This window comes from Vipera berus, assembly GCF_964194415.1.
Source record: "Vipera berus genome assembly, chromosome: 2".
NCBI classification, from domain to species: domain Eukaryota; kingdom Metazoa; phylum Chordata; class Lepidosauria; order Squamata; family Viperidae; genus Vipera; species Vipera berus.
Genome location: NC_138203.1, coordinates 170536870 through 170563098, shown reverse-complemented (window position 1 = coordinate 170563098; position 26229 = coordinate 170536870). Strand labels below are relative to the sequence as shown.

Sequence of the window (26229 nt, the reverse complement as noted above, 5' to 3'; positions counted from 1 at the left end):
CCATAGAATTAGTGCTTCAAAAATAGGCAAAAATCTAATTAAGCAATAATCCAACTTATCCTAACTCTCTGTCTCTACTTCTCTACAGAGGCTGGCAGATGAAATCCAGAGTAAAGAATCTGACAAAAATGCAGTGATCAACTTGTCCCGTAATCTGCAGTCTGCCCTCAATGTATGTTTGCGTGGTTATAAAGTTTCGATTTCCAATTAGCAAACCCATCTATCCTCCTCCAATTATATGACTGGTTGGTATTTATTTAAAAAACAGGATTATGAACTTCAGGCAGGAAAATATCGATCGTCTCTCGATCCTACTTTGACTGCTTCATCTGCCAAGCGTCTCCGGGTGACTCCACTCCAAGAGAGCATTCAGACTCAGGTAAATGACTAAGCCCAAAGCCTGGATTTACTTATAAACAAAAAATACGCTCTTCCTAAATTACCACTTCATGCTCAGGAAACAGTTTTCATAGCGTCAAAGAAGCAGAAGTCCTTATAAGTCACAACTATTTTGAAAAACTATAAACAATTTAGAACATTCAATCTAATATCTGGCAGTTTAAAATATACAATTCAGTGAAATCTGTAATATGCTATTTGAAAAAAGAAAAACATTTGATAAATTAATGAGGGAAGAATTCAAAACTGGTGTAATTAAATAGGCAAAGTTTATCAGGGAAAATTGGTGGCTAAGAGAGTTAGAATTCCATGGTAATAATGTTGTATTTGCTGAAAAATCCTCTGCACCTACATTTTTCTGACACTCACATAAACCACATCTAACATATTGCCAACAAACAGCAGGAAGGCCAAGACATGAAAGATTGGTTGCAGCCTAAATATATTTTGTCATATACTTACCTGGCAGGAAAAAAAACCGTGACCGTGTTGAAATTTATTTCTGAATAAACATGTAAAGGGCTGCATTTTCTGATGTTTCAAAATAAGTAGTTCCTCTCCTGATGAAATAGCATTTTTCTCCAGATTAAATAGCATTTTCTCCACGTTTAATAGCATTTTGCTACCTCCACAGAAAGCTGTTTGCTCAACACTGTGGCCTAGTATTAATATTTAGAAATAAATATTGTACTTTTCTGGGTGTTAGTTATCTTGATACAGGTAATGCGATATCTGAATAATATTTTTGGTTAATTGGCTTTAGGAAAATGATATGACAAAGCTCTATGCAGAGACTATTGCTGAAAACAAACAACAAATCTGCTGGTTGGAATTTGCCAAGAAACTTATGAATAAGGTAGGCCTAAATCATTTGAGATGACATCTATAATGCTTAAATATTAGAGCATCTCTTATAAACTAGTGAAAAGAAAGTTCCTTGGTTTCTTTTTTTCTTCAGGATGATAACAGGAAAAGATTGTTATTTTGAATTGCTCTTGCCTCTCTCTATGGAAATGATACAGGAACTATAATTTCCTAATATACTTTACCAAAAAAAGGACAGCAACGTTTATATTTTATTTCTTTGAATTCCTAATCACAGTTTCAACATTAATAATAATATCCCATATCTCATTCACCATAACTTTGCTTTTTAATATTTGATCCAGTTTGAAAATGGTTTCTACTTTCAAATAACTTCAGAAAGCAAAACTGCACTTTTTAAAAAGTAATTTAAAAATGGAAACAAATTTCAATTCTACATTTAGTAAGTATAAAAAGCCAAAACATTTCTGAGGACTGGTTTTTTCCAATGAAATAAAATTCACAACCTTCAGGATTTCATCCCATTTGTAGTTCTTCGGTATAACAGTTCATATTTACCATTGCCGGCATATTTTTGTCATTGCCCAAGAATGTTGAAATAAAACTCTGAATAATATTTGGGCAGTACTTTTTCTTAAAAGCTCAAAGTGCTTGCTATTAATAATTTCAGTCATTAAGCCAGTACTGGTATCCCTATGTTATAGGAAAGGGGAGAAGGTCTGAGACATGATTTACCTAAGCTGTATTGGCCTTCTGAAAAAGAATGTTAAAACTTCTAAAGTTGCACATTTTATCTTATTGACCATTAGAAACAGGTAGGAAAAACAAGAGACATCTTTGTTCCTCTGATTTTTTTCTACTCCCTTTTCCCTGATTGGAAGCCTAATACTTAAGAGGGTTTTATTTTGCTTGCTTCCTATTAAAAGAACAGAACAGCCTCCTTTTCCTTACCCCTGTCATATATATAAAAAGGTGTATACGTGATGCAGGCTTTATATCAGAGGATATAATATGCTTAATAAGATTCATTTGTTTTTTAGTACTTAAGTATATGTCCCTATATGTTCTTAGATATACTGTATATTTTGCTAAATACAGACTCCAGTAAATAATCTGAAGGATTCTGTGTAGGGTTTTTTTTTAAGTTTCCTACAAGGGTCTAAAAGGGACGCGGTGGCTCAGTGGGTTAGGACGCTGAGCTTGTCGATCAGATGGTCGGCATTTTGGCGGGTTGAATCCCGAGTGCCGCATAACAGAGTGAACACCTGTTACTCATCCCAGCTTCTGCCAACCTAGCAGTTCGAAAGCACGTAAAAATGCAAGTAGAAAAATAGGGACCACTCCGGTGGGAAGGTAACAGCGTTCTGTGAGCCTTTGGCATCTAGTCATGCCGGCCACATGACCACAGAGACATCCTCGGACACGTCTTCGGCTTTGAAATGGAGATGAGCACCGGCCCCTAGAGTCGGAAACGACTAGCATGCATGTGCGGGGGAACCTTTACCTTTACCTAGAAGGGTCTAGTGAGTTTTTTTTTTAAATTCCATTTATATCTCGCCCTTCTCCGAAGACTCAGGGCGGCTTACAAGCTTAGCAGTAGCCTTCATTCTATGTATATGCCTGTTTATTAGGGCTTTCACACACACACCCAAGCGGCATTATTACAAAGTCAGCTTAATTGCCCCCAACAATCTGGGTCCTCATTTTACCTACCTCGGAAGGATGGAAGGCTGAGTCAACCTTGAGCCTGGTGGGATGCGAACCTGCACTAATTGCAGCCAGCTGGTGTTACTTAAGGAGGCATGGAGTTCATGGCTCAGTTAAGCTTTGATTCTTTTTTTAAATAATATTTTATTAATTTTCCAATTTTACATTTAAGTATTTAAAAAGCAACCTGGTGACTGGGTTAAACAATAGTTCGATAACAAAATCTTTAGTGTAAATCTCAGGTTATAACATCAGATATTTCTTCTTTTTCCGATTTTATTTCTTTTTTGTAGATAAAAACAAGAATCTCCAGTAAAAATAGGAAAATTTTTGGTCCCAAGTTTCAGGAGCATATAAATCCAATTAGATTAAAATTGTTCTTAATGCTTTGATTCCCCTGAGTAGTCAGATGCTGCTATTCTTAGAGGGTAGAAGTTCCCTTCCCTCTCTCCTCACAGAGGGATAGATATTTCGAGCAGCTTTTGCAGGAAAAGAAGATACTTAGGGTAAAGAGAAGATCAGATATCACCCAATTTCATCCAAGTTGGTTACGAAGTGCTTGATGGTAAATTTGACTTTGGCTGTCTGCAGCCTAATGACAGGCCATATTGCTATGGCTGGTCTTTCCTCTGCCAGTTTGGAGGGCTGCCCCGGATCAAGCGGAAGGGCTGCTGCCCTCCCACGATCAAGTGGGGGTCCCCTCCTTGCTCATTGCACCTTCAGGGCAAGTTTCGACCCTTTCCAGGGTCCCCCAACGGAGGGAAATCGTACGTGGAAGACGGAGCTCGCCTTCCAAGCGGCTGCAGCGGCAAAACATAAGTCAGTTAAGCTTTGATTCTTAATCCCAGTTTAATCTCACTTTTTTTGGGTTCACTAAATGTTGCCACATACTCCAAGGACCCAGTCATATAGAAGTTTAGGACTGGACATAAATTTCATAGTATTAAGAGTCAACAATACTTTTTTTTTTTTTGCTTTCTTCCCCCCCCCCTCCTTTCTTTCTGCAGAAAGAAGTAAGTGATGCAGTGCAGGAAATGCATGAACAAACCCAGCAGTCCAAAAACATAGATGAATCAGAAATCCTGAAGTCTCAGCTTAAAGAGGAACAGAGCAAGAAAGCCAATGTGCAGCAAAAACTGGAGGAGCAGAGGAATAAACTTCTGACACTGAAAACCCAACGGCCCATTGAAAGAATTGAGGAGAAAGAAGTAATAGATTATTACAGAGATCCAGTTCTGGAGAGTGCTCTTGCTAAAATCTCTAATCAAATTGAGAATGAAAAGAAGAAAAGAGCAGACTTACAGGCAGATATTGAAAAAGTGAATAATATATTCCTTGAAATGGAAAAAGATAGAAGGGTTGTGAAAAGCCAGCTGCTTACAAAAGAAGTTACAAAAACAGAGAAAGATCCAAATCTAAATGCCCAAGCAGCAAGACTCCAAGAAGAAATTAGGTATTTACGTGATAATTCAACTTCTTCTTCTGAAATTGAACGGCTCCGGAAAGAGTTGTACCTCCTGGAGCAAAAGCAGCAAAACATCCGAGAGAAAGTGGTCGTAAAAGAGGTGGTGACGTTAGAGAAGGATCCAGAAATGCTGAAAGCAATCAGATCACTGCAAATGCAAATTGATGAAGATAGTTTCAAGAAGAAGTCTGTAATGGATACAATAGCAAAAATGAAAAGCAAAATTGAGGAACTTGAGAAGCTGATTGAAGCAACTGAACCCAAAGTCATTGTGAGAGAAATAAAACAAGTGGAACAAGATCCAGAGCTCCTAAAAGAGTCTTCCAGGCTTCAAAAGCTTATGGATGAGGAGAGGAACAAGAACGTTTTACTGTCAAGTGAACTGACACAGCTGCAGAGCCAATACAGCACTATGGAGAAACTAAAGCCTAGGGTGGAGATAAAAGAAAGAGTCAATGAGATTTTTCACCTAGACCCAGAAACAGAGGAAGAGATAGCACGCTTGAAGAGAGAAATCCAAGAAATTTCAAGGAAAAGAAAAAGAGTTGATCAGGAGGTAGAGACAGCCTTGACCGAACTGAAAGTCCTTAGATCCCAAGCACCTACTGTGGAGTTTAAAGAAGTCATCCAAGAGGTGTTGAAAACAGAAAGGAGCCCAGAGGTATTGAGAGAAATAGACCGGTTGAAAGAACAGCTAAACAATCTTGTGAATGCAAATGGTCGGTTCCAAGAACAGCTAATCAGATTAGAAGGAGAAAGGGATGAGTGGAAAAGAGAGAGAGCCAAAGTGGAAACCAAGGTTGTTACTAAGGAGGTTGTCCGATACGAGAATGACCCTCTGTTAGAAAAAGAGGCGGAATGTCTTCACCAAGAAGTGCGTAATATATTACAAAAGAGAAGAGCAACTGAAGATGCCATCTACGATCTGCGGAATAAGTACATTGTTCTGGAGAGAAGGAAGCCTGAGGAAAAAGTGGTGGTACAGGAAGTCGTAGTTACTCAGAAAGATGTGAAGCTTAGGGAGAAGCACAACAGGCTGAGCAGGAGTTTAGACGAACAAGTAAGCAACCGGCGAAGGATGGATCATGAGGTCCAATTGCTTCGGGCAGCAGTGGAGGACAAAGAAAAATTGCTGAACTTCCAAGACGACAGAAACAAAAGGCTTGCTCTGGAAAAGGAGATGCGGCAGATCACCTTGAGGATAAAAGAAATTGAAGAAAGCCCAGTTCCGCTTCAAGAAAAAATAATCATGGAGGAAGTAATCAAGGTAGAGAAAGACCCAGTTCTTGAGCAGTCGAGCACCAATTTGCGAACTGAACTAGATAAGGAGAAAGTTCAAGTACTGAGCCTCCAGAGGGAATGCAAGAACCTTCAAGCCCAGACTGATGTTCTACAAAAGACAAAGTCCCAGGAAAAGACAATATATAAGGAAGTAATCAGAGTAGAAAAAGACAAGGTGCTTGAAAATGAACGAACACGTCTTTGGGATCTGCTAAGCAAAGAACGAACTGCTCGGCAAAATGCAGAAGAAAGTGTCAGACATCTGAAAGAGAAGATTGAGAGAGCGGAAGGCATGCAATGCACATGGACCAGAGAAGAAGCTGACCTCCAGAAAACTCGGAATGTGACGATGCAAGAAAAAGCCAGTCTTGAAGATGAATTAAGGGAACTAGAAAAACAAAAGCAACAAAAAGCCCTTTTCCTTAGAGAACAGACCAAACTCTTGAGCCAAAGGACCGAAAGTGACAGGCAAAAGAAGATCCAATTTGGCCAGGAGGTTTCTCGTCTGGAATCAGATATACTTATGGAGAAGGATAAAATTTATGAAAAAGAGAGGACTATCCGGGAACTCCAATCCAGAATCAACAGAGAAGAACTGAACAATGAGACTCAGATGAGAGAGACAAACCTCTCTACCAAGATATCTATTCTGGATCCAGAGACTGGTAAAGATATGTCACCCTACGAGGCTTATAAGAGAGGCATGATAGACAGATGTCAGTACATCCATTTGCAAGAACTGGAATGCGATTGGGAAGAAATCACAACTCTGGGGACCAAAGGGGATGTTTCTGTTCTTCTTGACAAAAAGAGTGGAAAACAGTACTCCATTGATGATGCTCTGCAGTTCAAAAGGATTACGAAAGAAGAATACCAACTCTACAAGGAAGGCAAAATCCCTATCTCTGAGTTTGCTCTACTTGTAGCAGGAGAAAGTAAGCAGAATGCATCCCTTTCCATAGGTTCAATCATTTCCAAGTCTCCAATTTCATCTCCTGTTTTTCAACAAAGGCAAAGTTTCTTCTCTTCTGGTCCACAGATGGCTTTCTGTGATGATACTTTTCCTATTGCTGGAGTGTATGACACAACCTATGACAACAAGTACAACATTAAGTCTGCACTTAGCAAGAAATTGGTGGATCCAATGACAGCCCAAAAGCTTTTAGAGGCACAGGCTGCTACTGGAGGCATAGTTGATCTTATCTCAAGAGATCGCTACTCTGTCCACAAAGCCCTTGAGAAAGGGCTGGTTGATAATACTTATATGCAGAGGTTGTTGAATGCTCAGAAGGCTTTCACAGGGATTGAAGACCCTGTCACCAAGAGAAGACTGGCTGTAGGAGAAGCAGTTCAGAAAGGATGGATAACTCTAGATAATGCCTTTCCTTATTTGCAAGTCCAACACCTAACTGGAGGACTAATAGATCCTAAGAAAACAGGCCGTATCCCAATATCAGAAGCCATCCAGACAGGTCTGATTAGTAGTGACCTGGCTACATTGCTACAAGATGAATCGAATTATGAAAAAGAGCTTGTTGATCCTATCAGCAAAGAGAAGATTCATTATAAGGAGGCCATGGTTCGTTGCCAGAAAGATCCTTCAAGTGGGCTCCTCCTCCTCCCAGCTACCTCTGAAGGATATCAGTCTACAATCCATTCAGCTACTTTGCCCCGCTTCAGGCACTAAGCAAGGCAGTATTATTTTAAATTTGTAAAAAGTCTGAAATGCTTTTAATCCACAAGAGAATTTACTCACTGCCATGTTCGGATGAACCAAGTGTCTGGTAATTATAAATAGCTGTGTACTATATTATACAGCTGGACTTAACTCGTTATACCAAGTTAGCAGCACTTCATAAAGAAGCATTTCCCAAAGTAGAAGGGATCTAATATGGGAGTAGGTACAGAATCTATTTTAGGGAACAAAGGGGTTTTTGAAATAGAAAAAAAATCAAAATGCTTAGGAAATAGCTCCTTCCTGTATAAAGTCTAAAGGGATGTAAGTCACAATACTTGGAGTTTAAAGATCATGCATGCAATAAAAGTTAAAAGACTGACTGCTATCCTGTTATTTTTTTTAAGAGTTAACAATCCCCTTTCCTATGAAGTATACAGTATAATGCTTCACATATTCCTGAGTCCCTAGCTGGGAACTAGAATTCAGCAACATCTAGAGAACCTTAGATTCTCAATCCTGAAATAACCATAAACTATAGAACTCAAAAAGTAGCAGTGCCAAACATTACATGGAAACATACAGAGAGAATGCACTCTCTAAGTCTAAGGCAAAACTGTGATGAAAAACAAAACAAATTAATAGCAAATATATTACTATAGAACATACACCAGACATTCATTCTGTGTGTGTGTGTGTATACACACACACACACACATACACGGGACAAATCTTATTTCCTGTTTCAGCCTAGCCCAAGGCCATCTACAGGCAGTAGCCACAGCAGTGGCAGATCATATTTGTGTAATTTTTTTGGCTTGCTAACAAACAATAAAGGGAGACCGATATGACCATTTCAAACTTATTTGTTCTCATCAGTCAGCCATACCCTTCTGAGATTCAAACCTGGGCTGACTGCGTCTTAAGCAGTTGTTTTAACCCCTAGGCCACAGGCTCTCTCTTTCTCTCTCTGTTAGCTGAGAAGCAAGGAAGATATGTGTTAAATGTTTGTTAAGTATTCAGAATGCACTTGCTTAGTCCCAGACACGGGACAAATCTTATTTCCTGTTTCAGCCTAGCCCAAGGCCATCTACAGGCAGTAGCCACAGCAGTAGCAGCTCATATTTGTGTAAATTTTTTGGCTTGCTAACAAAGAATAAAGGGAGACCAATATGATCATTTCAAACTTATTTGTTCTCATCAGTCAGCCATACCCTTCTGAGATTCGAACCTGGGCCGATTGCACATTAGGCAATTGTTCTAACCTTTAGGGTTAGGGTTAGGGTTAGGAAACAGGAAATAAGATTTGTCCCGTGTTTGGGGCCTAGCAAGGTGTTCCAAATACTTAACAAACACTTAACACATATCTCCCTTGCTTCTCAGCTAACAAAGCGAGAAAGAGCCAGTGGCCTAAAGGTTAGAACAATTGCCTAATGTGCAATCGTCCCAGGTTCGACTCTCAGAAGTGTATGGCTGACTGATGAGAACAAATAAGTTTGAAATGATCATATTGGTCTCCCTTTAATTCTTTGTTAGCAATCCAAAAAATTATATATATATATATATATATATATATATATATATATATATATATATATATATATATATATATATATATATATATATATATATATATATATATATATATATATATATATATATATATATATATATATATATATATATATATATATATATGTATATGTATATGTATATGTATATGTATATGTATATGTATATGTATATGTATATGTATATGTATATGTATATGTATATGTATATGTATATGTATATGTATAAAATCTTAAGTACTAACTAGTTCTGATCCTACTTAGCCTTTTGAGATTAGCCATACATGGCTAGGTACTGCCACTTACCTGGGCAACAGTCAAGGTTGACTCAGCCTTCCATCCTTCCGAGGTAGGTAAAATGAGGACCCAGATTGTTGGGGGCAATAAGCTGACTTTCTAATAATGCCGCTTGGGGGAGCCCAAAAGCCCTAATAAGCAGGCATATACATAGAATGAAGGCTATTGCTAAGCACATTGATTTGTGCTTCTTAGATTGTAAGCCGCCCTGAGTCTTCGGAGAAGGGCGGGATATAAATGGGATTAATAATAATAAAATAATAATAATAACTAGACACTGTGCTATGTAGTTTTTCACTGCTTTGTTATAGTATATAGTAGTTCACATTCAAAAGAGGGATACTGATTATAATTGCCTTCAAAGTGCCCCTTTTACAGCTATCTTTGATGGTGAGGGTTCTTGGTGCTCACTGAGCTTGCTTGTTTTCTTGCAGACGTTTCATTATCCTAACTAGGCTACATCATCAGTGCTAGTAAGGAGTGCTGTTTGCTGTCAGTTTATATTCTGTTGTCTTGCCTGTCTGTGTGGGTGGGGGCTGTCTTAGGAATTCTTTGGTTGGGCTATTTACTAATGGGTCTGTGGCAGTTTCTTGATTGGGGAATTGCTTACTTGATTGTTGGTCTGAAGTTGACCTTGGAGTTAATCTATGCTGATCTGATGCTGATTACTGGTGGAGAGGTGCTGGAGTCTTTTTCTCTTTGGGGCTGGTTGATTGTCTCTTTTGCATGGTCTATAGCAGGGCTTTTCAACCTTTTCACCCATTGTACCACTTTTAGGATATGGCAACATCCAAGTACCACTAGTCGCCTAGCAACATTTGATGGCCAAAAGAAAAAAAAAGAAAAAAGAAAAAAGTGAAGTACAGGTAGTCCTCGACTTACAACAATTCGCTTAGTGACTGTTCAAAGTAACAATGGCACTGGAAAAAGTGTCCCCCAAGCCACAGCCAAGCAAGACACAGCCAAGCTCTTCCTCCTGTCCGAGGTTTTCATTCTTGTGAGCATTTCTGTTGAGGATTGGCAGTGGGGGAGGGGTGGGGGTGTTTAGTTTTTATTTCCCCCCCCCCTCTGCTGTGTGGTTGCAGCAGGTTTGGGTCACTTCACATGACCCTGGGACACTGTGACCATCATAAATATGAATCAGTTGCCAAGCATCTGAATGTAAATCACAAGACCCTGGAGATGCTGCAACATTCCAGCTGATCGGCGCTTCTTCTGGGCTCAGCAGAAGCGCCAGGATCAGCACCGAGCTCCAGCTGGAGCCTGGCGCTGATCCTGGTGCTTCCGCTGAGCCTTGACAGCCCCGAAGAAGCACTGATCCTGGCGCTTCCGCTGAGCCCTGACAGCTCTGCAGCTCCAGCCATCTCTTGCTCAGGCTTGTGGGGTGCTGCCACCGGTTCAGCTCATTCCCCCCCCTGCTACCACCTTTCTAGGATCATTGCATACCACCTGCCAGGTGCCAATGTACCACAGGTGGTACCCGTACCACTGGTTGAAAAGCCCTGGTTGATAGATGCTATTAATTTTACAACCATCAAAACTCATTAATGCAAAAGTTACTGAAGCACTTTTTATTTATGTAAACAGGAATATTAACAGCAACATCAGCAATTAATGATAAAATTTCTTAAGTATTAACAGCAATTTTAAAATATAGAAAAGAACTACTGTTGGATGCTAGGTTGCCTTTCTACAAACGCAAAAATAATAATAATAATAATTACAGTATTTGCATAATGGAACAGAGACGTCTCACTGACTTCTTCCAGATTTTCTTTATCTACTGTAATTTCCTATACTGCTCTCTAAAGTACATTTTAGGGGGCACAAGGGACCATAAGAGGAAACCTGAATCAGTGTAGGGCTTCCCCCTTTCCATCTATATATTGTCAAGGTTCCATCAGAAACCAGAGATTTCAAAGTCTCTACCTTCAACCCATATATTTGGCTAAAATCAACAAATAGAATTTTTCAAGTGTTTATTTATTCGTTTATTTTATATCACACACTAATTCAGATTTTGGCATATGGATTATCAGATTTTGATATTTTTATTTAATTAGAAACTAAAATTCTAATATTACTGAAAACCCAAACTGCAGCTAAAGAAGCCTCTTAATTATTTAATAGTCTAGATCAGGGGTGCCAAACTTGCAACATCACATCACACGTCGCAGCGTATCTTGACTTTTTTGCCATTGCCGGCAATGGGGTGGGTGTGGCAGTTTGACACCCCTGGTCTAGATGACACAAAGTTCTTGTTTTTATGATGGATACACACAGAAAGACACTCAAGCATAGCATACTTCAGTGTGTCTCTGTGATATCTAGTTCCCACACACACAAACATACATTTTTTTTTAGCATGGTTAATTTTCAATAGTGTTGTGAAATACAGCATGAGTTCATATTAAAAAAAAGAAAAATCAACATCACCTAGGCTACTGTAGGATGTGCTAGTCTAATCTAAATAATAATAACCATATCTTGTAACGCTAGTACTTGAACTACAGTAAAGAGTGAATAATATATTACAGAAACTGGATTTAGTTACAACTTTTTTCTCATTCTACTTCTCAGATAGCAAATCATACTGCTCCTTTTCATATACTAAAAACATTAAGCTTTTTCACCTGTTAAAGAAGAACTATCAGTCCTTAGAAGGATCTGTACCATTTACAATTGTCAAAATGTTTGCGTGAATATTAAACTGGGCAAAAGGCCAAGAACATTTTTAATGGTAGTTACAGCTGCTCCTTTGCTGTGTTGTTTAGAATGAGACAATCCCATAGCTATTTCCAGCAAAGCATTAACCAGAACTTCTTGATCTCATGACCCATACTGTTCTACCACACACTGTTTAGCATCCCGTGGAGCTTGCCAGAAATACTGGTGGTTCAAAGCAGCTTTGGCTGAGATTCGCTTGTTGGGATCATACATCAGTAGTTGCTGTAATTTAGAAAAAGAAAAATATGAGCATGCCTCAATCTTTAAATCCTGCCCATTTACAGCAAACCCTTCAATGAAAATTCAAGTAGTCCTGAAACAATCCTTTGCAATCCTCATTTTTGACAAAAAGAACAAAGAGGTTTAAGCTAGTCCATTTCTGCCCTGCTAATTATGGTTATACTTGACTAAATGGGACTTTGGCTCGATCTAGCAAGCTGCCTCGCATATTCTTGTTCATACAAAAGTGAGATCATTTGTCAATGCATGCAGAGAGGTCATAATTCATAGAAATTAGAAATTGCCTTCCTTTGAATTTCAAAAACGTATGTTGGGCACATTTCAATTCTTCTAGTGGACACTTTCCAGTTCTTACCCCCATTATTAAAAAACAACCCTAACCCCTTTACAAGTCTTCTACTCACCAGCAGTAAGTCTCGCCCATCTTGATCCAAGTTTGGAATGATCACCTTCATGTCTTTCCTTGGCCATTTGGGGAAATTTCCTTTATAGTCAGGAAGATTTGTGACTCCTGGCCACAGTGACTCAGTGGGAGTACCAAGTGTGCGGAAAATCCGGAATAGTTGGTCAATTTCAGAGTCTCCAGGAAACAAGGCTTTTCTAGTCACCTGGACCAAGAAGAAAAAGGTTCGTTCACCTGGATCCTTATACATATATGATCTTCATTCTGGGTAACATTACTCTCGCCAAATAAAATGTTTCCATTATAAAAAGTCTGGTATATCAGGACAGACCTATCTAATAGCCTATCAAGTATCAATGGGAAAAGAGCAACAGACCTCTACGAGTCTACAACTCTTCCAGTACACTGTTTACAAAATATTCATAAAATACTTAATTATCAGTTTGATATTCTCTGTCTCTCCTCTGCTCCCTCCACCATCAACTTTGTGACACCACAGCTAGATTTTTTCTAGAAAGACCAAAAGCATTACAGGTGATAAAATTCTGAAAATACTTTAGGATTCTACATTTCAAGAGGAATATCTTAACCCAACACCTATTCTATTCATCGGGACATGTATAATATTAATACATGAAACTGAATTATACTGAGCTTTTGTAAGCTTTTAGACCTCAGTGTTTTGCATCACAATGGCTGTTTTTTCAGTGTCTGGTTTTGGGGAAGTCAGTCTATCAGTTTCTGAAGCTGCTCTGATTTATTACAAACCAGAGCAGTTCATACTTCCTCTGAACTGAAGTGGTTTTGTAGACCGTGTGTGCAACCTACATGTGAGCCCTTTTGCCTCACATGCCCTGGGCTCAGGTTAGGCATTATTCTTTACGTGCCTGCATAATGTACTTTGGAGCTAGTCTAATCTAATCCTGCCTCCACTTAGAATTAATTTCCCTCTCCAAAATCCATCCACTATGGCAACATGCAGCTACTGTCAGAGCTATTGGGAAAAGGCCCCACGTGATATAATTGCACTTTCATAATTCATATCGGTTTATAAGTGCAACAGAGGAACAATGGCAAGAGGATCAGAAAACCTTTGAAGAATTTCAGTGGGTTTGTTTAGACTTCTTAGAACCGACCTTCAGTTACAAAGCTCCCGAGATGTTTTTGCAAACTAACAAGTGTAACAAATGCATGTGCTGAAAAACACACAGGAGGGATTGTCTCCATTTCAGTAGCTCAGTTTGGGGGAGTGAAATTTAAACAACCTCCTGGGCAAAAATTATGCAGTTTCCCATTGTTCTTTAGTTGGAAATGAGCCATTCAAATAACTTTTTTTTAAAATTCTGGTTCTCCTATCATTTTCCTGGTTCCGACCACCCAGAAAAGAGCCTAGAGCTCTTTTGCCTAAAGCTCTAACTGACCCCTTGTAGAGAGAAGTTTAGAAATTAGATTAAATTATCTTTGGAAACTAATATTTAAGCATAGGCTACATTTATGAACTCCTGCCATTTCAAAATACAGCACTGGAAAAGATGCCAGGAGAAGGACTCTATACACGTTTATTTTAGTATTTAGTAAAATCATGCTTGTTCTCTTAGACACCAGCAACCTCCAGTGGCTGCTTCTGTACTGTACTCCAGCCTTACGAACCGATGAACAGTGTAGGTAGGCAAAAAGCAAAGAGAAAGATTATGTATGAAGCTTGAGGGAATTTAGTTAGATGCTGAGACTTAAGACTAATGAAGTAAAATAAAGCGTAAACTTTTAATGGCATGCTGGCACATGATACTGAAACATAAGGATTTAGCAGCCATGGTGATGCAGTGGTTAGAATGAAGTACTGCAGGCAAACTCTGCCCATAGCCAGGAGTTCGATCCTGACCAGCTCAAGGTTGACTCAGCCTTCCATCCTTCTGAGGTCAGTAAAATGAGGACCCAGATTGTTGGGGGCAATAGGCTGACTCTGTAAAACCACTGAGTGTGCTATAAAGCACTATGGAGCAGTATATAAGTCTAAGTGCTATTGTTATTGCTTTTGCTGAATTTCCTTTAAATCTTCCTCACCCTTCCTTTTAGCAGTTTACAACTGCTAAAACTAACCACCTCTCTAGGATAGGCAAAGACAACCCAAAGGCTACTTGTAGTCCCACTGCCATCCTGAAGCTATCCTTGTATTGTTCCATTAGGCTTAATGCATATTGTTTTTCTTTAACTCCTCCAACTAAAGAAAAAAGAAATTCTTCAGTAATACCATGACATCCCTTCGTCCTGTGCGCTCCCACAGGGAGGGTCTTCTCAGGGTACCGCCGGTAAAAGATTGCCGGCAGATAACACCCAGGGGGAGGGCCTTCTCTGTGGGTGTGCCTGCCCTTTGGAACCAGCTGCCCGTAGAGCTTAGGACTGCCCCTGACCTTCGCTCATTCCGCCGGGACCTGAAGACTTGGCTCTTTGAGCTTTCTGGCCTGGACTGAGAGTATTAATTGGGGTTTTAATTGGATTTTAATTGGGGTTTTATAATTATTCAAGGTCTAAATGTAATTATTTTAACTGTTCTTAATTTTTGTAATTGTTGTATTGTTATTTTAAAAACCTTGTGAACAGCCCTGAGTCCTACGGGAGAAGGGCGGTATATAATCTAATAAAGACAAAGATAAGATAAAGATCATCAGACATGGCCTCTGCAACTGCCAGAAGAAAACTGTCCAACCTCAAATTAGGGTTTTAACAATTAGAAACAATAGGAAGAGAAAGCAAGATATGTTTCATGATCTTTTAGGATGTGCAGTGATGAGGAAAAGGGCATTTAAAAAAAAACACATGGACACTCACAAAGCACTTCTTTGCATATGTATTTTTCATCATTTACCGTATTTTCTGGCATATAAGACGACTTTTTAACCCATGAAAATCTTCTCAAAAGTTGGGGGGTCGTCTTATACGCCCAGTCGTCTTATACGCCGGAAAATAGTACATAAATCAATCGAGCGCCCCGGTTCTTGCAAAGCAACTTCAAGCCTCCTTAGTCCAGTCCCCCCTCCAACGTGACTCTCCCTTCCCACCCCCAAGAGCCTCTAAGCCCCTTCCCCTCCCCCATGCAAACACCAGACCCCAGGAGCTCTTGCGTTTATTCCAAAGGGTGGGTGGAAGGAAAAGCCCCTTTCGGCTCCAGCGTGGCTGCAAGTCGACGAGCCCGGGAAGGCACGGCCTCCCCTCTCACTGTGGAGGAAGCAGGGCAGGCTGGCGTCGGGCGGGAGCCGGCAGGGCAGTCCTGTGCACGCGCGCACTCCCCAGCTGCTAAGGAGTCCTCGGGGAGCCGTGGCAGGCGCCTCATGCCCTTCCCTCTTGAGGCGGCACCGGCGGAGCCGTCCGGCATCGGGCGGGAACCAGCAGGGCTTTGCACCATCTGTATCAGACAGGTCTGAATCGGGCTTGTGTCAGACACTTCGCAACTGGCATGTAAGTATTTTCCGGCGTATAAGACGAAAAATCTTGAAAATCTTCTCAAAAGTCGGGGGTCGTCTTATACGCCCAGTCGTCTTATACGCCAGAAAATACGGTATATTGTGATTATAATGTTTCTCTGAAACAGAAAAAAATGAAGAAAGTTACCATTTCTGCAAAAATACAGCCAATACTCCAGATATCCACAGCTGTTGAGTAATATTTACAACCCAGTAAAATTTCAGGAGCCCGATACCATAAGGTTACCACCTAAAAGGAATCAAATTTAATGGTTTGTTTGATTTATAAGACCTTCTCAGGTTTAATTAAAAATGTTTATTACTGTTGAGCCGTAAGTCCAAAGCACACTGAGTTCTCCAAGTCATTTACTACAAGCTACTTCTATGCAACCTGCTGGAATTTAACATCCTCTATTACTGGTGGTCAGAGAAGCTTTGTATGCCTTGATATTCTCTCTCTTCTACTTTCCCCCTTTACTGCAAAGCACTGCACCTCACAGTAGGAGAAAAAGCAGTATCATGTGGCAGATGGACAGAAACACAGGCCAAAGATCTGGTGGAGGAATAGCCTCAAAAGCCAAAAAAGAAAAAGAAAAAAACTCTGTCCTGGATCAACCATGTTAGGTGGCTTCAACAGAGATTTCTATCAAATTGATAGATATATTGGGACACACATTTTTAATAACCAAAAATCCAGGAAAGTTCACATCCCAGTTCATATGAAAGTCTTAGAGGCTGCATAGAGCAGGGGTGTTAAACTCAATTTCATTGAGGGCCGCATCAGCATTGCGGTTGCCCTCAGGGGGCCGGGTGGGTATGGCCAGGGTGGGCGTGGCCTACTGGGTGGGCGTGGCTAGAGTGCCTATGGCCTACTGGGTGGGCGTGGCCAGCTCTACATCGTTCGCCTCAAGGGAGCCTATGGGGGCCTGGGCAGGAGTGGGACAGATCTGAAGGTCTCTGGCAGAAGGAGGGTCTCTGGGCCAGGGCCAAGGCAGTGGGGGCTGTTCCCTCACTGTTTCCAGGATGGCTTCGCGGGCCACATGAAACCACTTTGCAGGCCGGATCCGGCCCCCGGGCCTTGTGTTTGACATGTCTGGCATAGAGAGTGTAAAAAGACATAAATCATTTCTCTAATTTAACACCTTCCCATTCTAGACTGGTGGAGATTGGCTGTTTTACAAAATTTACCTTTACCCTCCTCCATTTGCAAAATAAGCTTGTCTGCTCTACTCCCTGAAACGACCCTTGCCTCCTTCATGGTTGCCAAATAACATAATGCAATTGGTTGAGAAGAATAATGGCCATAACGATCCCAAGGGAATTACTTTTTATTCTTTCTAACCCAATTGAATGTTCGAAGATATTCCACAAAAGAGCTCAGGATCCATCTTCAGGATAACCCTGAAAACAGACTAGAATGGATCCATATTTAATGGAAGGGAAGCCCCCAAAGAAAGATCAAACTCAAAAATCAGCAGAATCTGACCGGAAGCTGCACTGAAAAAAAACAACCATCCCCAGTCCTCCAATGCTGCCAACTGTTCCATTTAACACACTAACACACACGCAGAAAGATACACACACACACACACACACACACACACACACACACACTTCCTTCCCAGTCATAAGATCCAGAGTAGAGGTGCTATAAGGGGTTAGAAAACATTCCAGAAGCTGTGCTCTGCACGTTTTCCCTACCTAGCTTATATGAATCTTGATCTAAAATCTCAACTAGGTTGATAGAGCACGATGCAGTTACTTTTGATATGACTTATAAACCATGTTATAAACCATGATTAATCAAATTCTGGGCTTTTCTCCACTTGTACTTGAACACAGCATGATGTTGCCTTCATTTCATCCCCAAACCAAACCTGAGACAGTTTAAAATCCCCTTCTAGCGTTATTGTTTTTCTCTGCAAGCAGGCAGCAGTTTTACCCTGGGTGAACTCTAACGTACTGCAACAACCATTCTATCTGTTGCAGTTAGGTGATCCTTATGGGGCGAGATTATTGCCCTTTCTATACTGGCAGGGGTCCACCCTTTGTCTTATGGCCCCTATACACATCTTCTAGCATCAGTCTGCTTTGTGCAACAGAAGAGCCCAAATCTTTTAAACAGACCTCTCTCTTGTATTCCTCTGGTCTCTGAAATTGTCACAACCCTAACATAATTTACTCCTTATGTGTTTAACAAATTCCCCTTTTGTCATACTTAAAAATGAAAATTTAATGGTAAATTTCAAGAGATCCCACCAGGCTCAAGGTTGACTCAGCCTTCCATCCTTCCGAGGTAGGTAAAATGAGGACCCAGATTGTTGGGGGCAATAAGCTGACTTTGTGATAATGCCGCTTGGGGGGGGGAAGCCCTAATAAAGCAGGCATATACATAGAATGAAGGCTATTGCTAAGCACATTGATTTGTGCTTCTTAGATTGTAAGCTGCCCTGAGTCTTCGGAGAAGGGCGGGATATAAATGGGATTAAAATAAAAATAAAATAAATAACTCCCACTTTCTTACAAGTACACTTGTCTCTGTGATTTCTTTTCAAGGGCTGACCTAGCAACCTACATAACTGAGAGACAGACATTACCTCATGTGTGTAGGTACGTAGGGGAACTCCAAAAGCTCTAGCTAGGCCAAAATCAGCTAGTTTGATGGCTCCCATTTCATTTATGAGCAAATTCTGTGGCTTCAGGTCTCTGTGGATAACTCTGTGAGAATGGCAGAAGCTTACACCTTGTAACAGTTGGTAAAGATAGCTCTAGAAAGAAAAAAAAGTTCAGAGAACACATATGAAGAAACTATAAGGTTGACGCATCATTTCCTAAGCGAAATATGATGTATCTCAACATTCTGCTACCATATATGTGCTTCCAAAATAGTGACAGCTACTAAGTAATAGCAAAAGGTTAGAATAGAATATATATTTTAAACGTCATGTAATGATTGTCTACGTTTTTGCTAACTAGATATCTTAACCTTAACTAGCAAACAAAATAAACAGATTCCAGGTTAGTACCTTTTTTAGCCCTGGAGAATGACACTATTCCTTTTTTTAAAAAAAACAACAATTTGGGTGATCTGGAGAAGCACGGTGGACTTGGGCACTGTAATTCTGGGAGGAGGGACTGGAACAAAGCTTTTCCCTCAGTAATCCTATTCAAGCAGAAGAACTGTAATCTTGAATCTTCTCATATGCATCCAGAACAAATGGCAGGTGTTACAACTGCCACATGTATAATACATAAACATTGATCAAATAACTGGCCCAAAGCCTAGGTGCTACAAGCAGAATGTATGTACAAACAAAGGTAAATATACACGTCCCAGGATAATGTTGCAGGATCTAATCTGAATCGGTCACCGGGACCAGAGGTTTAGTCTTCCAAGCTTTCAGACTCAGGCTGGAGAGAGAGAGAGTTCCCTGAGATGGGCTCCAGCACGAATTTGAAAACTTGGAAAGCTAAAGAGCCTTGGTGGAGCAGTGGGCTAATGCCCACCAAGAGCCTTGGTGGAGCAGTGGGCTAATGCCTCCTTAAGTAACACCAGCTGCCTGCAATTAGTGCAGGTTCGCATCCCACCAGGCTCATGGTTGACTCAGCCTTCCATCCTTCCGAGGTAGGTAAAATGAGGACCCAGATTGTTGGGGGCAATTAAACTGACTTTGTAATAATGCCGCTTGGGGTGTGTGTGAAAGCCCTAATAAGCAGGCATATACATAGAATGAAGGCTACTGCTAAGCTTGTAAGCCGCCCTGAGTCTTCGGAGAAGGGCGGGATATAAATGGAATTAAAATAAAATTTTAAAAAAATTAAATATCTGGTCCCGATGAATGGCTCAGATTGGATCCTGCATTATATGTCTACCTTTGCATCAGAGCCGACTACCGGCAACTGCCTGGACAAATCTCTGCGGTTTTCTTGGCAAGATTTTGGAAGTGGTTTGCTGTTGCCTGCTTCCTAGTGCAGAGTAAGAGGGATGGCTCAAGATCATGAATCTGACTTTAGGCAGGACTAGAATTCACCATCTCCTAGTTTTTAACTTAGTGTTTCTGTACCAAGATATAATATTCCACACTGAGAATTACGTATAATTTGAATGAAGACCATGTTATAGGCTTTTCAAATATTATATGAATATCAACATTCTAGGGCCCTTTTCCTTTAATAACAGCTTCAAGGTAACATTTTGTATTTTAAAAAAACCAACAACAGTATGAGATAAAACTGTTTAATACTTTTGCCCAGCTGCTACTTTTGCAATGCCAGATCATTTCCTGAAATCTTTTTTTTCCTTCACAGTTAGAAATGAATTTCTAAACATGGGTTGAGAAATCCATGTAGATTTGAAAGGAGATGTAATTGGAAGAGCAATCTCAGCAGGAAGGATAAAGATTAAGTATTTAATTCTTCCCATAACAACCTCATAACTGCTACCAAAGCTAGGTTTTCTATCAAGAGCCAGAGCAAAAAAGAATAAATTATATGTCAAAGATTTTGCAACACTTCAGGTAAGAGGAACTGGGAACCTTTTTGACCACAAGAAACTGACTATGTCAGTTAGGAGCCACAAGCAACCAGGGGCACATAGTCAACTCTATGAGGTAGATCAAATCAAAAAAATAAATCCATAGGCATACTAGAACTATACTTTATTGAGCCAGGCTATGGTAACAGAATCTTGCAAGTCCACCTGTGTTTTCCCTCCCCTCCCCAGGGCACGGGTCAGCAACCCGTGGCTCTGGAGCCGCATGTGGCTCTTTCAGCCTTCTACTGCGGTTCCCAGTTCTCCGCCATTTGCAGAGAGAGACAGAGACAGAGGCACTTGCGCCTCCCTTCTCTCTCTCTCTCTCTCTCTCTCTCTCTCTCTCCTCACCTGGCCAGCTGGCCTCACACTTTTCTCCGATAAGCTGACAAGCTTATTGGGCGGACTCCCTGCCCTCGCTGTGTCTCCGCAGGAAGCAGCAGAAATCAGAAAGCAGCAGCTCTCTCTCTCTCTCTCTCTCTCTCTCTCTCTCTCTCTCTCTCTCTCTCTCACACACACACACACACACACACACACAGAAAGCACACACTTTTACTTACTTAGTGGGCTAAGAGGACTGGGCAGACCAAGGGCAGGAGAGAGCCAGCCCAATAAGAACGTGTGTCAGCTTGTCGGAGAACAGTGTGAGGCCAGCTGGCCAGGTGAGCAGAAGATCGGAGAGAGGGAGGGGGGTAGAGAGGAAAGAGAGAGAGGGAGAGGAAAGAGAAGAGAGAAAGAGAGAGGGAGAGAAAGAGAGAGGGAAAGGAAAGAGAAAGAGAGAGGGGGAGAGAGAGAAAAAGAGGGAGAGAGAGAGTGGGGACAGGAAACAGAGAAAGAAACAGAAAAAGAGAGAGGGGGAGAGGAAAGAGAGAGAGAAAGAGACAGAGGGAGAGGGAGAAAGAGAGGGAGGGAGGGAGAGGAAAGAGAGAGGGAGAAAGGGAGAAGGAGAGGGGGAGAGGAAAGAGGAGAGGGAGAGGGAGAGGAAAGAGAGGAGGGAGAGAAAGAGAGAGAGGGAGAGAAAGAGAGAGGAAGAGAAAGAGAGAGGAAGAAAAAGAGAGGGAGAGGAGAGAGAGAAAAAGGGGGGAGAGAGAAACAGAGAGATGGGGAAAGAAAAAGAGAGGGAGAGAGAGGGAGAGAAAGAGAGGTGGGACAGGAAACAGAGAGAGAGAAAGAGAGAGAGGAAACAGAAAGAGAAAGAGAGAGGGGGAGATGAAAGAGAGAGAGAGAAAGAGACAGAGGGAGAGGGAGAAAGAAAGAGAGAGAGAGGAAAGAGAGAGAAAAGGGGAGAGAAGGAGAGGGGGAGAGGAAAGAAGAAAGAGAGGGAGAGAAAAAGAGGAGAGGAAAGAGAGAGAGAAGGATAGGGGAGAGGAAAGAAGAGAGAAAGGGAGAGGGAGAGAAAGAGAGAGAGGGAGAGGAAAGAGAGAGAGAGAGGGAGAGAAAGAAAAAGAGAGAGAGGGAGAGAAAGAGAGGGAAAGGAAAGAGATGGGGAGAGAGAGAGAAAAAGAGAGAGGGAGAGAGGGGAAACAGAAAGAGAAAGAGAAAGGGGGGAGGGGAAAGAGAGAGAGAGAAAGAGACAGAGAGGGAGAAAGAGAGAGAGGGAGAGGAAAGAAAGAGAGGAGAGGGGGAGAGGAAAGAGAGAGGGTGTGAAAGAGAAAAAGAGAGAGAGGGAGAGAAAGAGAGAGGGGGGGAGAGAAAGAGGGAGAGGAAAGAGAGAGGGGGAGAGAGAAAAAAAGAGAGGGAGAGAGAGGGGGGACAGGAAAGAGAGAGAGAGAGGAAACAGAAAGAGAAAAAGAGGGAGAGGAAAGAGAGAGAGAAAGAGAGAGAGGAGAGGGGGAGAGGAAAGAGAAGAGAGAAAGAGGGAGAGAAAGAGAGAAAGAAAGGGGGGAGAGAAAAAGAGAGATGGGGAGAGAGAAAAAGAGAGAGGGAGAGAGAGGGGGGACAGGAAAGAGAAAGAAAGAGAGAGAGGAAACAGAAAGAGAAAGAGAGAGGGGAGAGGAAAGAGAGAGAAAGAGACAGAGAGAGAGGGAGAGGGAGAGGGAGAGAGAAAGAGAGAGAGAGAAAAAGAGATAGAGGGAGAGGAAAGAGAGAAAAAGAGAGAGAGAGAGAATATGAATATATGTTGTCCTTACTGGACTTTTAGTAAAGAATGTTTAATGATATATATATATATATATATTGATTTTTTTAATTAAGAGATAAGGTATGGGGATAATTATGCTGTATATAAAGATGGTAGATAAGCTAATAAAATTGTTTTCACCTGTTGGGATGAAGGAGAAAGGTTTTTTCCCCTCTTTCTCCTGCATAAAAAAATGTTTTCTTTGTAGTAGTTCATTGATTTCATAAATGCAACACACTATAGTTTTTTTACACATAGCATAAAGGTAAAAAAAAGGATATATGCAGTGTTATCTTCATTTTAGATGTCAAAAGGGTTTTTTGGCTCCCAATGTTTTCTTTTCTGTGAGAAACGGGTCCAAGTGGCTCTTTGAGTGTTTAAGGTTGCCGATCCCTGCCCCAGGAGTTGTGTGTGTGGGGGGTGTCAGCCAGTCTGTCTTTTTTTAACATTTTCCTGCCTCCCTGAGCACAATGCACAGGTCTGTACCTGTTGTTGTCTTAATGGCTTCTGGGTGGTTTCTCCAAGATTATCTCCCTTCCTACAACCATACATATATATATATATATATATATATATATATATATATATATATATATATATATATATATATATATATATATATATATATATACATATACATAAACATACACATACACATACATATACATAATCACCACCACCCCTCCCATCTTCTTTTTTCTCTTCCTTAGCTGAACAGCTTTCCTGCAGCTTCCAAGACATCTAATTACATAGCTGGCAGGGTGCTATGGCATTCCTAGGAACGTGACAATCATATATTTTTTTTGGCAGGCAGACAGAAAGTACTGTTGACTGCAATGGGCCAGAGAGAAGATTGTTGGTGTATATGAGTTGTAAACTGAACATCCATGTTGCAAAGGAACAATCTGAAAATAGTTTGAAAATGTGCTAGCCAGTGGTGGGATTCAAACGTGTGAACAACTGGTTCTCTGCGTGGATGCCACTTCTGGAAGTCTGTTCTGGGCCTGGGCAACAAAAAATTAGTTACCGGTTCTGCCGAACTGGTGTGAACTGTCTGAATCCCACCACTGGTGCTAGCTAATTGTCAGAGAGAGATAAAGGATAGTTCTTCAGGTTGGAGCCCGTGAGGGAGGGTATTTGAGTCACTTGCTACCTTGACTAAGCTTAGAGAAAGCTCTCCTGTACGTGATGAATCCATGTACTTTTTAAGATCTTGATTCAAATATTCAAAGACTAAGTATAGTTTCTTCTGATTATGTACTACATCAAGGAGCCTGAAAAAAAAATTAAACCCAGTGACTTCAGTATTTAGATTTAGATAAAATATGTAAGCATGATTATTGCAAGCTCTTCAATGCAGCAGCAGCAGAAGAATCAGTGTAGTAGGGTGCCTTAAGATTAGGGAAAATCCAATTTGATATCTTTATATGAAACTCACTGGGTGACGTGTCAATTCTCCCACCTCTCAAAGAGTTTTTATCATTGATGTTACGATTGCTTGCCACCTAGAGTCACTTTTTTGAGATGAACAGCTATAGAAATTGAACAAATAAATATAGATAAACAAATAACAACAAAGGAAAATTGTGCAAGCCAATCTGAATTCTTTGGAGGCAGGGGATAATATTGCAATACACAAACTATTGAGTTAAACTTCTAAGGGCTAGGCTAGGGTCAGTGGTGGGATTCAAATAGGTGAACAACCGGTTCTCTGTGTGGATGCTGCTTCCGGAAGTCCATTCTGGGCCTGGGCAACAAAAAAATTAGCTACCGGTTCTGCCGAAGTGGTGCGAACCAGCTGAATCCCACTACTGGTTAGGGTCTGTATTTATATATGAATAAATACAATATAGGAATTGTTATCTGTGAAAATACTTGATATTCATAGAATATATCCTGGCAGATATAAAGACCAGTAGCTTTTCTTACCTCACTATATTTGGGTGTTTCAATTCTTTTAACAGTGAGATTTCTCTGATTGCCGTACTAGGTACTCCTTCTGTCTCCCTGTGGGGAAAAAACATCTTATGATGAAGCAATCCCAATTTTCCCAAGGAATGTTTTGGGCAGGATAGTTCATCATCCTTATCTTCCATGAATTGCTTATGGGGATTGTCACATAATCACAATTCTATTTATGAATTTAATTAAAGCTATAACTACTCTCAATCTACAAATTCCCACCTGTCAAGATGAACCATCACCCCGTAAGTTTAAAAACCAGGGGACCTAGCAAGTAATGGATTACTTCTGGGGATGCACAGAGCTGTTATTGAGGGGCTTAGAAGCCAAAGCAAGATAGAATTTAATTTTGCAAACTTCAGAAGCTTTTGAAGTCCCTGTCACATATTAAGAGTGATTATGGTCAGGTTATTAATTATCAATTATTGATGCATTGCTTGAAGCAGCCATACTTTTATAAAATTAATGTCAGGGATGAGAAACATTTTTCAAGTTTAACATTTGGCATTACTGTGCACATCCTGATAGAGAATATTTGTTCCCTAACTGAAATGATCCAGAGAGACCGTTCCTTCAGATACAGTAGGTATCCCATTTATTCCACTACTATGAATCTGACATACAGGACATGGTATAAGAGAATATAATACTGTTCCTCACTGAAAATAAATAAGCCCAAATATGTCTAGTGCCTGGATAGGATATTTGGGGACCTTTCTAACAAAAGATAGGAGATCAATAGTGTTATGTATATATAGTATGTATATAAGCGATGTTACACAGAGATAGCCACTGACACCACCAGGTGGCAGGGCAGTCTTTGGCGGGAAATCCGGACAATGGGATTGGTTCCAAGTATACCTGGCTAGATATATAAGAGGGGCAGTTGCCCCTTTGTTTGCCAAGTCTGTGCTTCATCAATAAAGAATGTTATGCTGAACCCTGTTGTCCTGCGTCGTCCATCTTGGCCATGCGGTCCAGAGCCCACTACTTAACAAATAGTTTGAGATGCTCCTGGCTTCTGATACAATTTCTCTATCTGGCCACGTTGTTTCTCAAAGGGAAAAGTGAGCATGCAGAGCTGCCACTTTGAAAATTGTGAAAACCAAATGATTATATTCATATATCCAGTTTGAGCCTAAATTCATCATAGCTTATGCTCCTGAGATACTTGTTATTATATTGTTAGGGATACCTTAAAATATACTTGATCTGGAATCTGTTAGGAAAGTCATATTATCACTATGGAAAAAATTCTAACCAAGGTCTTCCAGAAGAGTTTTTAGAAATCCACATTTCCCTCATCCCGAACATGTTTCAAGAAACACCAAAACATTTTCCAAAATGCTATTTGAAAATCAGTTTAAGAGTAGCAGATTTAGGAGTAACCTCATGAACTAAGAGTTTAGGATTTAGTACTTACGAATCAAGTCGGATCTTCTTCAGAGCAACTAATTGGCCTGTTTGCTTGTTTCTTGCTTTATACACAACTCCATAGGTGCCCTCCCCAATCTTCTCTACTTTCTGGAATACATCTTGGAATGTGTCCATTTTTTGCTTTCTGAC

The 26229-nt window shown here is 40.6% G+C and overlaps 2 protein-coding genes across 2 annotated transcripts in view; one reads left to right on the top strand and one right to left on the bottom strand.

Moving 5' to 3' along the window:
- The window catches only part of EVPL (envoplakin), a 51063-nt gene extending 43329 nt beyond the window's left edge, over positions 1-7734 (top strand). The window contains exons 19-22 of the mRNA XM_081320411.1: positions 89-172; positions 269-379; positions 1163-1255; positions 3939-7734. Coding sequence (XP_081176537.1) covers positions 89-172; positions 269-379; positions 1163-1255; positions 3939-7364 — 3714 coding nt within the window. The 3' untranslated portion in view covers positions 7365-7734. The remainder of the gene's footprint in view (positions 1-88; positions 173-268; positions 380-1162; positions 1256-3938) is intronic.
- A 3048-nt stretch (positions 7735-10782) lies between these two features.
- CDK3 (cyclin dependent kinase 3) lies at positions 10783-26229 on the bottom strand. Its single transcript, XM_081321627.1, has 7 exons — positions 26087-26229; positions 24631-24708; positions 23855-23975; positions 18649-18819; positions 16200-16301; positions 12592-12795; positions 10783-12169 (listed from the first exon to the last, which is right to left on the bottom strand). The coding sequence occupies exons 1-7, from the start codon at positions 26212-26214 to the stop codon at positions 12050-12052; spliced, it is 924 nt and encodes a 307-aa protein (XP_081177753.1). The 5' UTR covers positions 26215-26229; the 3' UTR covers positions 10783-12049.